We start from the raw sequence: 12,137 nt of genomic DNA on the forward strand, positions 1-12,137 counted from the left end.
AATACCGGGAAAGGTAAACAAAAAGATAGGGATCTGGCTTATCTCGGCGTATGAAATACCTTTGAAATTTGAAGATAATAATTAAGTATGTAATTGACTGATTAGTTGTTTAGAGAGTAAAATCACAGTCTTTTAAAAGAACAATGGCTTTAGAAAAATATATTGTTCAAATACAGTAGGCAATTGAACTGGTTGGATCAAAATAAATATTTTTAATTTTCTCGTAGGTACTTTATACTTTTCTCGTACTTTAAGATGCTATAAGTAACAGGATATATATACAAGGTGATTTTAATGTTTAATTACAGTAATCATAAATTTATTGAAACTAAATTTAAACAATAAATTAAATTCAACAGGTTATCAAATTATAATTTCTGCGGAAGTAAAATAGGAAAATTTCCTTCAACCGTGATCAAAATGTCCCATTATTATTGTTTATAATATAGGTAGCTAGACTTAATGTTTCACTCAAATTCCAAACCCAACTTCGCAGCAAACATTAGCATCATTCACATCATTGACCTTAGTGATGTGTAAACGAGAGGCCCATATGTAAAGTGTGTATGCGAGAGCAGGATGTGACCCGACTGGTTGGTATTGTGACGAAGTATGATAACGCGTAACTTGAAGGAAGTTGAGCTCTGAACGAGCTCGGTCTGTCGTTGCGCAGTTCGCGACAGCGCCGGACCGTTCTTCGTGGCTCTTTAAAAATACCACGTGGCCGGCAATTTGAACCTAAAATGTGAGTGTAACTTCGCTTATAGACGATAATATGTAAGAGCGTAATTTCAAAGTATTTATTTTAGGTACCTTGTTATGAGTAATATTAAATGTCATATTTTTTTCATTGTATGTAACACGTGTATTAATGTTGTTTCAACCACAAAACTTGATATTTAAAAAAAAATGTTTACTTCTGGCTATGTTAAATATTAAAATTGGATCAATTTATTCAGTGCTATAATTATTACAAAAATAAATGCTAAAAAATCGGAGAAAAAAATATTTTTAAGAATTTAATTAATTATCTTACCTATACATACCTAGTTATGTCTTCATTTATTTACGTATGTACCTAGCAGATGTTTCCTAATTAAGCTATTGAATATTTACTGAAAAAAGTATCAATTTTTATTTCAATGCCAGCATGGATATAATAAATACATATTTATTTTCATTTTCAGGCATATAGCTTTCTAGGTAAATACCTAGTTACCTAACTGTAAAAATGTTTTGTAATTTATCAGTTTTTTTCATGTTTTTTTCCTTTTTTTATTTTAAATATCTAGGTACCTAGAAGATTGGTAGGAACTTTCCTAGTGGGACACGAAAGCGTTCGTTTTTTTTATTCAATCCAAGGTTAATTGAATACAAAAGGGACTAGAAAAACTTAATCAAGTACCTACTTACCTACTGAAAGTATTCATTATATTAAGTAGACCGTATAGGTTCAACATGATAGTTCATGTTTCAGAGAGAAGAAATAGAAATGCAATCCTACCTAGTATTTACTATGATAAAGAATTTGTAATTGTAATTTATGAATTTCGTATTGTAATGGTTACTAAAGATAATAATAATATACATAGGTACATAACGGTTGTATTTACAGATATCTTAAAATTGTTTTCTATTCTTATTCATAACATATTCATCGTTAACAGTGTGAGTTACTTCTTTGTTGTTAATTGATTTCCAAATATTATAATATCCATAAACCTTCGAGAATTGGCGCATTGACCCTAGCTACTATAAAGGGAACGTATCGCTTCATTAAAAATTGTAGTAACTCGTAACCTTAACATTTCTAGGTCGGTCATATCTATTGCTGCACTATGATAACAATCCACTACTTATCTTACCTCAAATAGTTCAAACCACCGCTTTCCGTTATATTTGTATGCATAATTAAAAATATATGTAGAGGTACATTTTATATTATAATTAATGCTGGAATGAAGGGTCGGACAAATATTATGAAATCTTAAAAAATGTACATAAATCTTAAATTTTAAATATAAAATTCTGTACCCACTTTTGTCATCGGCATACCTTGGTAATACAAAAGTAATTTTGCTGACGGAAAATATTTTCCGACAAGTTTCAGATATAATGGAAGGCAAAAATGATCTTAGTTGTGAAGTGGGGCCTCCCTGCTGCCTCGTTCTTGCTGATGGATCTATTTTCCAAGGACGAAGCTTTGGAGCTCAAGTTCCCGTTGAGGGAGAAGTTGGTAAGTACCAGTTAACCTTCTTAACCGACGTTCAAAATTATAACGGTGCTCAATTAGCATCTATTGTTTTTTTTTTTATGATAATCTATAGACACAACAGTTTTTATTAAAGATTTGATAACAGTTCAAGGAACTCTGTCCCAAATAATAAAGTTTTCCTAAAACAATACAACAAAGCAAGCGAACATCCGCGTCGGTAATAAATTCTGAAACTATTTATCAATATTTATAGAATGTTCATTAGGTATAGCTATATTATTATATATATATTGTGAATAATTTGTTCAAACTCGAGATGGAATAAGTCTCACATATGCTGGGTTTAGTATTGTTGAATATATTACAAATTATAGGTAATGATGATGGTGTAGTAATGAATTACTTCGCGCGAATCAGTCTATAAAATTAAATAATTAAAATCTCATCATTTTCATCAACATCATTCCAGCCTTTCAGGACGTCCACTGCAGGACATAGGCCTCCGCCAAAAAATGGTTATTAATATAGTAAATAAAAATAAAATAAATAAAAATAGTGGGAATTTGGGGGAATTAAAATCTGCTCACATATAACTACCAATAGCATTGAATTATAACATACATATTATCTACGCCAAGATTCTAACTTTAAACATGTATTCCAGTGTTCCAAACGGGTATGGTGGGTTATCCAGAATCGTTGACGGATCCCTCCTACCACGCCCAGTTACTGGTGCTTACCTACCCTCTCGTGGGTAATTATGGAGTTCCTGATGAAAACGAGCGTGATGAACATGGTTTACCTAGGTAACATAACTGCGTTACACATATTATATTATAAACTAGAGGTCCGCCCCGGCTTCGCCCGTGGTACATATTTCGCAAAAAAAGGTAGCCTATGTCCTTTCTCGGGTATCAAAATATCTCCATACCAAATTTCATGCAAATTGGTTCAGTAGTTTAGGCGTGATTGAGTAACAGACAGACATACAGAGTTACTTTCGCATTTATAATATTATAGTAAGTATGGATTGAATCTCTAGAGTCTAGACTAAAAAAATAAGTAAATAATAAGTACGTAGTTAACTACTCAATTTTTGAAGAAATTTTTATTTTAAATTGAAAAGAGTTAGTTAATATTGTCTTAAGTTTATAACTAAGAGGAATGATTTTTAGGCATTTCATATTATTATATTACTATGTTACTACTTAGATATGTACTCTTTTACAAAAAACTTTTGTACGAATTTGAATTAAAATTTTACAGCAGCTAAATATATTGCAAAGATTCAGATTAAGTTAAAGGTATAAACAATAAGAAATAAGAACAAAGCTTACTTTAGAAAACGATTTAACCAAATTAAGATCATTCTCAAAATCGTATTGCACGCCTCATAAGCGAAGCGTTGAGGTGGGTACTACTGTCACTTCGCGCAAAACATCTGATTTTTCAAACTTAAAATGTCTTTATGTATCATATATTGCACTTGTAAGATAATACATACACACACATATTAAGAAAAAACACTATTTTTAACGTTCATGATATTTTTGATGTCATTTTTGTTATTTAAACTAGTTAAAAAACAGTTTAAAAAAGTTCTGTCTTGGACGTCCGTGTGTCTGTATGTGCGGATCCTTTTTCTTGTTAACACGATAGCGACCGAAATACTTTACTAATCGAGTCTTTTTTTTTCTCTTACGCTTGAGTATGCTCAGGAATAGAACCCTTTCATTTTTCAGGGTCTGATTCGATGTGGTTTAATTGTTATTAAATAAACAAAAATAATAATTAATAAATATTTATTAAAAAAAAATTATGAGGCGTGCACTTTTGGATTTTCCAAATTATTTTAAAACTTCAGATGGTTCGAATCCGATCGTATTTGGGCCTCCGCTTTGATTGTTGGCGAAGTTAGTACAGAAGCTTGCCATTGGAGGGCGAAGCAATCACTAGGAAGATGGTTAGCAGCAAAAGGTGTACCAGGCCTTTGCGGTGTTGACACTAGAGCACTTACATTCCGACTTCGAGAGGGTGTAATGTTAGGAAAAATAATTCAAGGGGAGCCACCATTCGCACCTATGACGTCATTAACTGATCCAAATACAAGAAATTTAGTTGCAGAAGTTTCTTCGAAGGTAAGCTGTATTTTTATGCCCATGTAAAAAACTTTCGAGTGGGTGAATCAACTTTTATGATTCTTTTTTTATTCGAAAGTCATAGCAAAAATAAGTATTTTTAATTTAAGTTTATATTTAAAATAAATATTAAATTATATTTTAGGAGCCTCGAATTTTCAATCCTAATGGAGACGTAACTATTATGGCAGTTGACTGTGGATTAAAATATAATCAAATTAGATGTTTGATTAAAAGGAACGCAAAAGTAGTATTAGTTCCATGGGATTATGCTCTAGATGCAAACACTTATGACGGACTATTCATAAGTAACGGTCCCGGTGATCCAGAAGTTTGCAAAGCTACTGTTGAACAATTGCGTCTCCGAATCAACGACCAGAAAAACATAAAGCCTATATTTGGAATATGCTTAGGTCACCAGTTACTTGCAACTGCGGCAGGTTGCAAGACATACAAAACAAGGTAATAATCAAATAGTTATTTTTGATATTTTAAATTAATGTCGAGGTTATATTTTACCTTTAAAATGTGTGCTGTATCTATTTTGCTGTTTTTTTTTTCAGTTACGGAAACCGTGGACACAATCTTCCTTGCACGCACAAAGGAACTGGTCGATGCTTCATGACGTCACAAAATCACGGTTACGCTGTTGATGCTGATACTCTTCCAGATAAATGGGACGTATTATTTACAAATGAAAACGATAAGACTAATGAGGGTATATGCCATAAAATACTCCCATTCTTCAGTGTTCAATTTCATCCTGAACACACGGCTGGCCCGACTGATCTGGAATGTCTTTTTGATGTTTTCATTGATTTAGTTAAATCGTATAAAAATAAAAAGCAAGCTATTGTAAATGAAATGATAACGGAAAAAATTAAATTTACTCCTAAACTTCAAGAAAGACCTAAAAAAGTTCTAATCCTTGGTTCTGGTGGATTGTCCATCGGTCAAGCTGGTGAATTTGATTATTCTGGGTCGCAAGGTGTTAAAGCCATGCAAGAAGAAAAAATACAAACTGTTTTAATAAACCCAAACATCGCTACCGTCCAAACGTCAAAAGGTTTAGCTGACAAGGTTTATTTTTTACCTATAACACCAGAATACGTTGAACAAGTAATAAAAGCAGAACGTCCCACTGGTGTTCTTCTCACTTTTGGTGGCCAAACAGCTTTAAATTGTGGAGTCGAATTAGAAAAAAGTAAAATATTTAACAAATATAATGTAAGTGTTCTTGGTACTCCAATTCAATCTATTGTAGACACTGAAGACAGAAAAATATTTGCGGAAAAAATTAATGCAATAGGTGAAAAAGTTGCGCCCAGTGCAGCAGTGTCATCAGTAGAAGAAGCTCTCACAGCCGCCATTAAAATAGGTTATCCAGTAATGGCTCGATCAGCGTTTTCACTGGGGGGTTTAGGATCAGGATTTGCAAATAATGAAGAAGAGTTAAAAATTCTTGCACACCAAGCTCTGTCACATTCCGAACAATTAATAATAGATAAGTCTTTAAAGGGCTGGAAAGAAGTAGAATACGAAGTTGTAAGAGATGCATATGACAATTGTATTACAGTTTGTAATATGGAGAATGTAGATCCCTTAGGAATTCATACAGGAGAATCTATTGTTGTAGCACCGAGTCAAACATTGTCTAATCGTGAATATTACATGTTACGAAATACCGCCATAAAAGTAATTAGACATTTTGGCATCGTTGGTGAGTGTAATATTCAGTATGCGTTGAATCCCAATTCAGAAGAATTTTATATAATAGAAGTGAACGCAAGATTGTCTAGAAGTTCTGCATTAGCTAGCAAAGCTACTGGATATCCATTGGCATATGTTGCTGCAAAGTTGTCTTTAGGCATTCCGCTACCAGAAATAAAAAATTCTGTTACTGGTGTAACAACAGCGTGCTTCGAACCTAGTTTAGATTATTGCGTTGTTAAAATACCACGATGGGATTTAGCCAAATTTAATCGAGTTAGTACAAAAATTGGAAGCTCTATGAAAAGTGTTGGTGAAGTTATGGCCATTGGTAGAAGTTTTGAAGAAGCATTTCAGAAAGCATTACGAATGGTGGATGAAAATGTTAACGGTTTTGATCCCTATATTATAAAAGTTAATGACAATGACTTAAGAGAACCAACAGATAAAAGAATGTTTATCCTTGCCGCGGCATTAAAAGCAGGTTACTCAGTAGACAAATTGTATGAACTAACTAAAATTGACCATTGGTTCTTAAATAAGATGAAAAATATTATAGATTACTATGAAAATCTTGAATCTATAAAGGGACCCATAACTTCAAATTCTTTGAAAAAAGCCAAGCAAATTGGATTTTCAGATAAACAAATAGCTGCTGCTATTAAAATTACAGAACTAGCAGTACGAAAATTAAGAGAAGAATATAAAATTACTCCATTCGTTAAAAAAATAGACACAGTTGCCGCCGAATGGCCAGCCTCCACAAACTACTTATACCTAACTTACAATGGATGTATACATGATTTAGAATTCCCAGGTGAATTCATAATGGTGCTGGGTTCTGGAGTATATAGAATAGGGAGCTCAGTGGAATTTGATTGGTGTGCTGTAGGTTGTTTAAGAGAATTAAAAAATCAAAATAAGAAAACTATAATGGTAAATTACAACCCAGAGACCGTTAGTACTGATTATGATATGAGTGATAGATTATATTTTGAAGAAATTTCTTTCGAAGTTGTAATGGATATTTATAATATTGAGCATCCAGACGGTGTAATTTTATGTATGGGGGGACAGTTACCTAATAATATCGCGATGGACTTACACCGACAACAAGCAGTTATCTTAGGTACCTCACCAGATATGGTTGATAATGCAGAAAATAGGTTTAAATTTTCAAGAATGTTAGATCGTAGAGGAATATTACAACCACGCTGGAAAGAGCTTACTAATCTCGAGTCAGCTATAACTTTTTGTGAAGAAGTTGGATATCCATGTTTGGTTCGGCCGTCATATGTATTAAGTGGAGCAGCTATGAATGTTGCATATTCACATCAGGAACTCGAAACATATCTAAAATCAGCAAGCAAATTAAGCAAAGAACATCCAGTGGTAATATCGAAATATATTTTAGATGCTAAGGAGATAGACGTGGATGTTGTAGCTGTAGATGGTATACTTCTTTGTATGGCAGTCTCGGAGCATGTCGAAAATGCTGGGGTTCATTCAGGTGATGCTACGTTGGTGACACCACCACAAGATATAAATAATGAAACTTTAGAAAAAATAAAGGATATTGCCAGAATTATAGCTGAAACATTAGATGTTACTGGACCATTTAATATGCAACTCATTGCCAAAGATAATGAACTGAAGGTTATAGAGTGCAATGTAAGAGTGTCAAGATCATTTCCGTTTGTTTCTAAGACTCTTGACCACGATTTTGTGGCTATGGCCACAAAAGTCATTCTTGGTATACCTGTGGAACCAGTAAACGTTATGAGTGGATGTGGTAAAGTAGGTGTAAAGGTTCCACAATTCTCGTTTTCACGACTATCCGGAGCAGATGTTACATTGGGAGTAGAAATGGCTTCAACAGGAGAAGTGGCTTGTTTTGGTGAGAACAGATACGAAGCATATTTAAAATCATTAATGAGCACAGGATTTAGGATACCAAAAAAAGCAATTTTGCTCTCCATCGGTACATTTAAGGTAATTAAATTTAATTTGGTGCATTTATGGATATTATGAAAGTTTTAATGTTTTTTTGGTTAAAATTAATAAAATTTGTTTTTCAGCACAAAATGGAGCTATTACCAAGTGTACGAATTTTACACAGGATGGGATACAAACTATATGCCAGTATGGGTACTGGAGATTTTTATACGGAACATGGCATAGACGTAATTATTTTCCATACAAATTATATACCTAAATTGCATTTTACTACTGTAAATATTAATCTACTCAAAATATTTAACAAATTTGTTTATTTCAGGTCGAAAGTGTACAATGGACATTTGAACACATAGGAGATCTAGACGATGCCAGGTCGGATGGAGAACTTATGCATTTAGCAGACTTTATGGCCAGACGTGAATTGGATCTTGTGATTAATTTGCCGATGAGAGGAGGAGCTCGTCGAGTTTCCTCATTTTCAACACATGGATATAGAACTAGACGACTGGCTGTAGATTACGCTGTACCCTTAGTAACAGACGTCAAATGCGCTAAGCTCTTAGTACAGGTAATAATCAGGGTATTTATTTAAACACCGATATGACGTACAATATAATATACATAATTTAATAATATTACATAATACTTAATGAGATAAATATGATGTATGTATGCATGTATGATATATTTTTTTAACTATGTTTTAAGTATAATATTGCTTTTCTGCTTTTCTGCTCGCATTCGAATTGTATATCTAAAATATTTTCGCTCCATCTAAACATAGATAACATAGATATAAAAATGTTTATTTTTGTAGTAATTAAATTATCCTACTAATATTATAAATGCGAAAGTTTGTGAGGATGTGTATGTGTGTGTTTGTTACTCTTTGGCGCAAATACTACTGAACCGATTACAATGAAATTTAGCACACATATACCTAGAGGGTAACTTGGATTAACACATAGGATAGGTTTTATCCCGGAAATCCCATGGGAACCGGAACTATGCGGGTTTTTCTTTAAAAACGCGGGCGATGCCGCGGGCGGAAAGTATATTATTTGTATAATTACATAAAAATGTTTTTTTTTTATTATTTTTATTTCAGGCCATGTTACGCTGTGGCGGGGCGCCACCTATGAAAACACATACTGATTGCATGACATCAAGAAACATTATAAAATTACCGGGCTTCATAGATGTTCACGTTCATGTAAGAGAGCCTGGTGCTACCTATAAAGAAGACTTCGACTCGTGTACAGCTTCTGCCCTTGCTGGTGGAATCACTATGATCTGTGCTATGCCTAATACGAACCCCCCTGTAATTGATCGTGGATCATACGAACTGGTGTCAGCACTATCACGTGTGAGTGCTCGTTGTGATTATGCATTATTTATAGGTGCATCTACAAGTAACTCTGATACTGCAGCTGAATTAGCGCCTCAAGCAGCTGCTTTAAAAATGTATCTTAATGAGACATTTACCACACTTAAACTTGATGATATGACAATTTGGCAAAAACATTTACAAAATTGGCCTAAAAAGTTTCCAATTTGTGCGCATGCAGAACGTGAAAAAACGGGTGCAATTATTCTCATGGCGTCTTTGCTTGACAGACCAATTCATATCTGTCATGTGGCTAGAAAAGAAGAAATTTTAATAATCAAAGCCGCTAAAGAACGGGGTCTTAAGGTTACTTGTGAAGTATGTCCTCATCATCTGTTCCTTAGTACCAATGATATAGAAAGAATTGGTAAAGGTCGTGCTGAAGTTAGACCAGTACTTTGTAGTCCAGAAGATCAACAAGAGCTTTGGAATAATATGGATATTATTGATATTTTTGCTACTGATCATGCGCCGCATTCAGTCGAAGAGAAAAACTCAGAAAAACCACCACCTGGTTACCCTGGCCTGGAAACAATTTTACCCTTATTGCTAAATGCCGTTCATCAAGGACGTCTTACTATGGAAGATTTAATAAATAAATTCCACAGAAACCCACGTAAAATATTTAATCTCCCTGAACAACCCAATACTTACGTAGAGATTGATATGGACTATGAATGGACCATACCTGATGCTATGGATTTCACAAAATCAAAATGGACGCCTTTTGCAGGAATGCATGTATGTGGAGCCGTTCACCGTGTCACTTTGCGAGGAGAAATTGCATATGTAGAAGGCAAAATTTTAGTTCCACCAGGTTTTGGTCAAAATGTTCGTGAATGGCCTACTCCGAAAAAGCAAACATTCCCAGTTTACGCTATCGAAAAGGTAGAACAGGAAACGAGCAGACCTAACTCGGCACTCGAATTCCACAGTACTCTTGATATAAGCAAATATAGTGATTACGATTTGGATCAAGTAGAACAAGGTAAAACAGAAAATAAATTAAACGTTCACTTTAATGAAGCACCAGGATTTAGAAGTATGTCTCCATTACCTACTGCAATTCCTCCAACAAGACAAAGATGTGATAGTTCGTCTTATCCACCTCAAGTTTCCGCTCCACAGCGACAACGTAATGAATTATTCGGTAAAAGTATACTTACTGTGGACTCATTCAGCAAAGAAACTATGAATGACATTTTCAATTTGGCTCAATTCATGAAAACAAGTGTGAGTAAAGGTCGTTTCCTAGATGACTTATTACGAGGAAAAGTCATGGCTTCCATATTTTATGAAGTGAGCACAAGAACGAGTTGCAGTTTTGCGGCGGCTATGCAAAGATTAGGAGGTTCCGTTATACATACAGACGCAACAAACTCTTCTGCTAAAAAAGGAGAGACATTAGAAGATAGTGTTGCTGTTATGGCAAGTTACTCAGATGTCGTGGTGCTTCGGCACCCAGAACCAGGTGCAGTCGCAGTAAGTATTAAACGATAATTCTTTTACTTTTTTCCCGCATTACGAAAAACATTTTGAAATTATAAATTTATAAAGAATATCACGAGGCGAGAGCATTAAAATATGTACTGTAAAACTAAATCTCGAAAGTATAGAAAATCATCTATAAAAGAGTAAAACTGATTACCGTTTATGCTATAAAATTGCTTTTTTTTCTTATCTTATCAATAATACTGACTCCTCTCAGTTAACTTTAAATTAAAGTAGGTAATTTACATAATATTTTAAAGAATATATCTACAACATTTTAACTAATTTCAGCGCGCGTCAAGGCATTGCCGAAAACCTTTGATAAACGCAGGTGATGGCATTGGTGAGCACCCTACACAAGCGTTATTAGACATCTTTACTATAAGGGAAGAAATCGGTACTGTAAATGGATTAACAATAACAATGGTTGGTGATTTAAAGAATGGCCGGACAGTCCATTCTCTCGCGCGTTTATTGACCCTATATCAAGTACAACTTCAATACGTGAGCCCGCCTGGGCTCGGTATGCCCAAACACATAATGGATTATGTCTCTGAGAAAGGTATATCTCAAAGGGTTTTCGATAAGCTGGAAGATGTCTTGGGCGATACACATGTTTTATACATGACAAGAATTCAACGAGAAAGATTTGATAGCCAAGAAGAGTATGAAAAGGTTATTAGTTTCTTCTAGTTTCATAACATTAATTTATATTTAATTTTAATAACAAATTATTAACTATGTAATTGATACTACTTTTTAGATACGTGGCCTGCTGGTGGTGACTCCCCAACTTATGACGCGTGCTAAACGCCGTATGATCGTGATGCATCCTTTACCACGAGTCGATGAGATATCAGCAGAATTTGATACAGACCCAAGAGCTGCCTATTTCAGACAAGCTGAATACGGCATGTATGTGCGCATGGCTTTACTAGCTATGGTATCCAGTGCAAATCCACTTATTTAATATCTTTTATTTTGTTATACTTAAACAAAAAAGAAATAAAAACTATACATTCAAAACTAAGGCTTTTATTGAATAATCCTACAATATCAAAAAAGCAACTTAATATGTTTTTCTTGTTCTCTTTTTATGAAGCCAATAGAGGTATTTATAATACGACGATATACAATTTTTTCGATATAATAATTATATAATAGTAAAATTTTTCAACTCTATAATTATGACTCTTAAGTTGAACAATATTCTAAATTTTGGTAACTAGATAAACAT

At 33.9% G+C, this 12,137-nt stretch overlaps 1 protein-coding gene across 2 annotated transcripts; it reads left to right on the forward strand.

Annotated features, from left to right (window-relative positions):
- Window positions 1-652: 652 nt before the first annotated feature.
- Window positions 653-11,926, forward strand: r (carbamoyl-phosphate synthetase 2, aspartate transcarbamylase, and dihydroorotase rudimentary). Of its 2 annotated transcripts, none has more exons than XM_090105159.1 (11): window positions 653-745; window positions 2,111-2,236; window positions 2,880-3,021; window positions 4,080-4,353; window positions 4,499-4,815; window positions 4,917-8,055; window positions 8,142-8,246; window positions 8,342-8,590; window positions 9,131-10,891; window positions 11,192-11,575; window positions 11,664-11,926. In XM_090105159.1, the coding sequence occupies exons 2-11, from the start codon at window positions 2,116-2,118 to the stop codon at window positions 11,868-11,870; spliced, it is 6,699 nt and encodes a 2,232-aa protein (XP_089961285.1). In that variant the 5' UTR covers window positions 653-745; window positions 2,111-2,115; the 3' UTR covers window positions 11,871-11,926. The 2 variants fall into 2 exon arrangements, with proteins under 2 accessions (XP_089961285.1, XP_089961284.1); XM_090105158.1 differs by having other exon boundaries at window positions 656-745; window positions 2,105-2,236.
- The last annotated feature ends 211 nt before the right edge of the window (window positions 11,927-12,137 follow it).

The sequence above is a fragment of the Colias eurytheme genome, chromosome 9 (assembly GCF_061535395.1).
Source record: "Colias eurytheme isolate Ceu_HAF_F1 chromosome 9, ilColEury1 Martin Lab GWU primary, whole genome shotgun sequence".
Taxonomy (NCBI): Eukaryota; Metazoa; Arthropoda; class Insecta; order Lepidoptera; family Pieridae; genus Colias; species Colias eurytheme.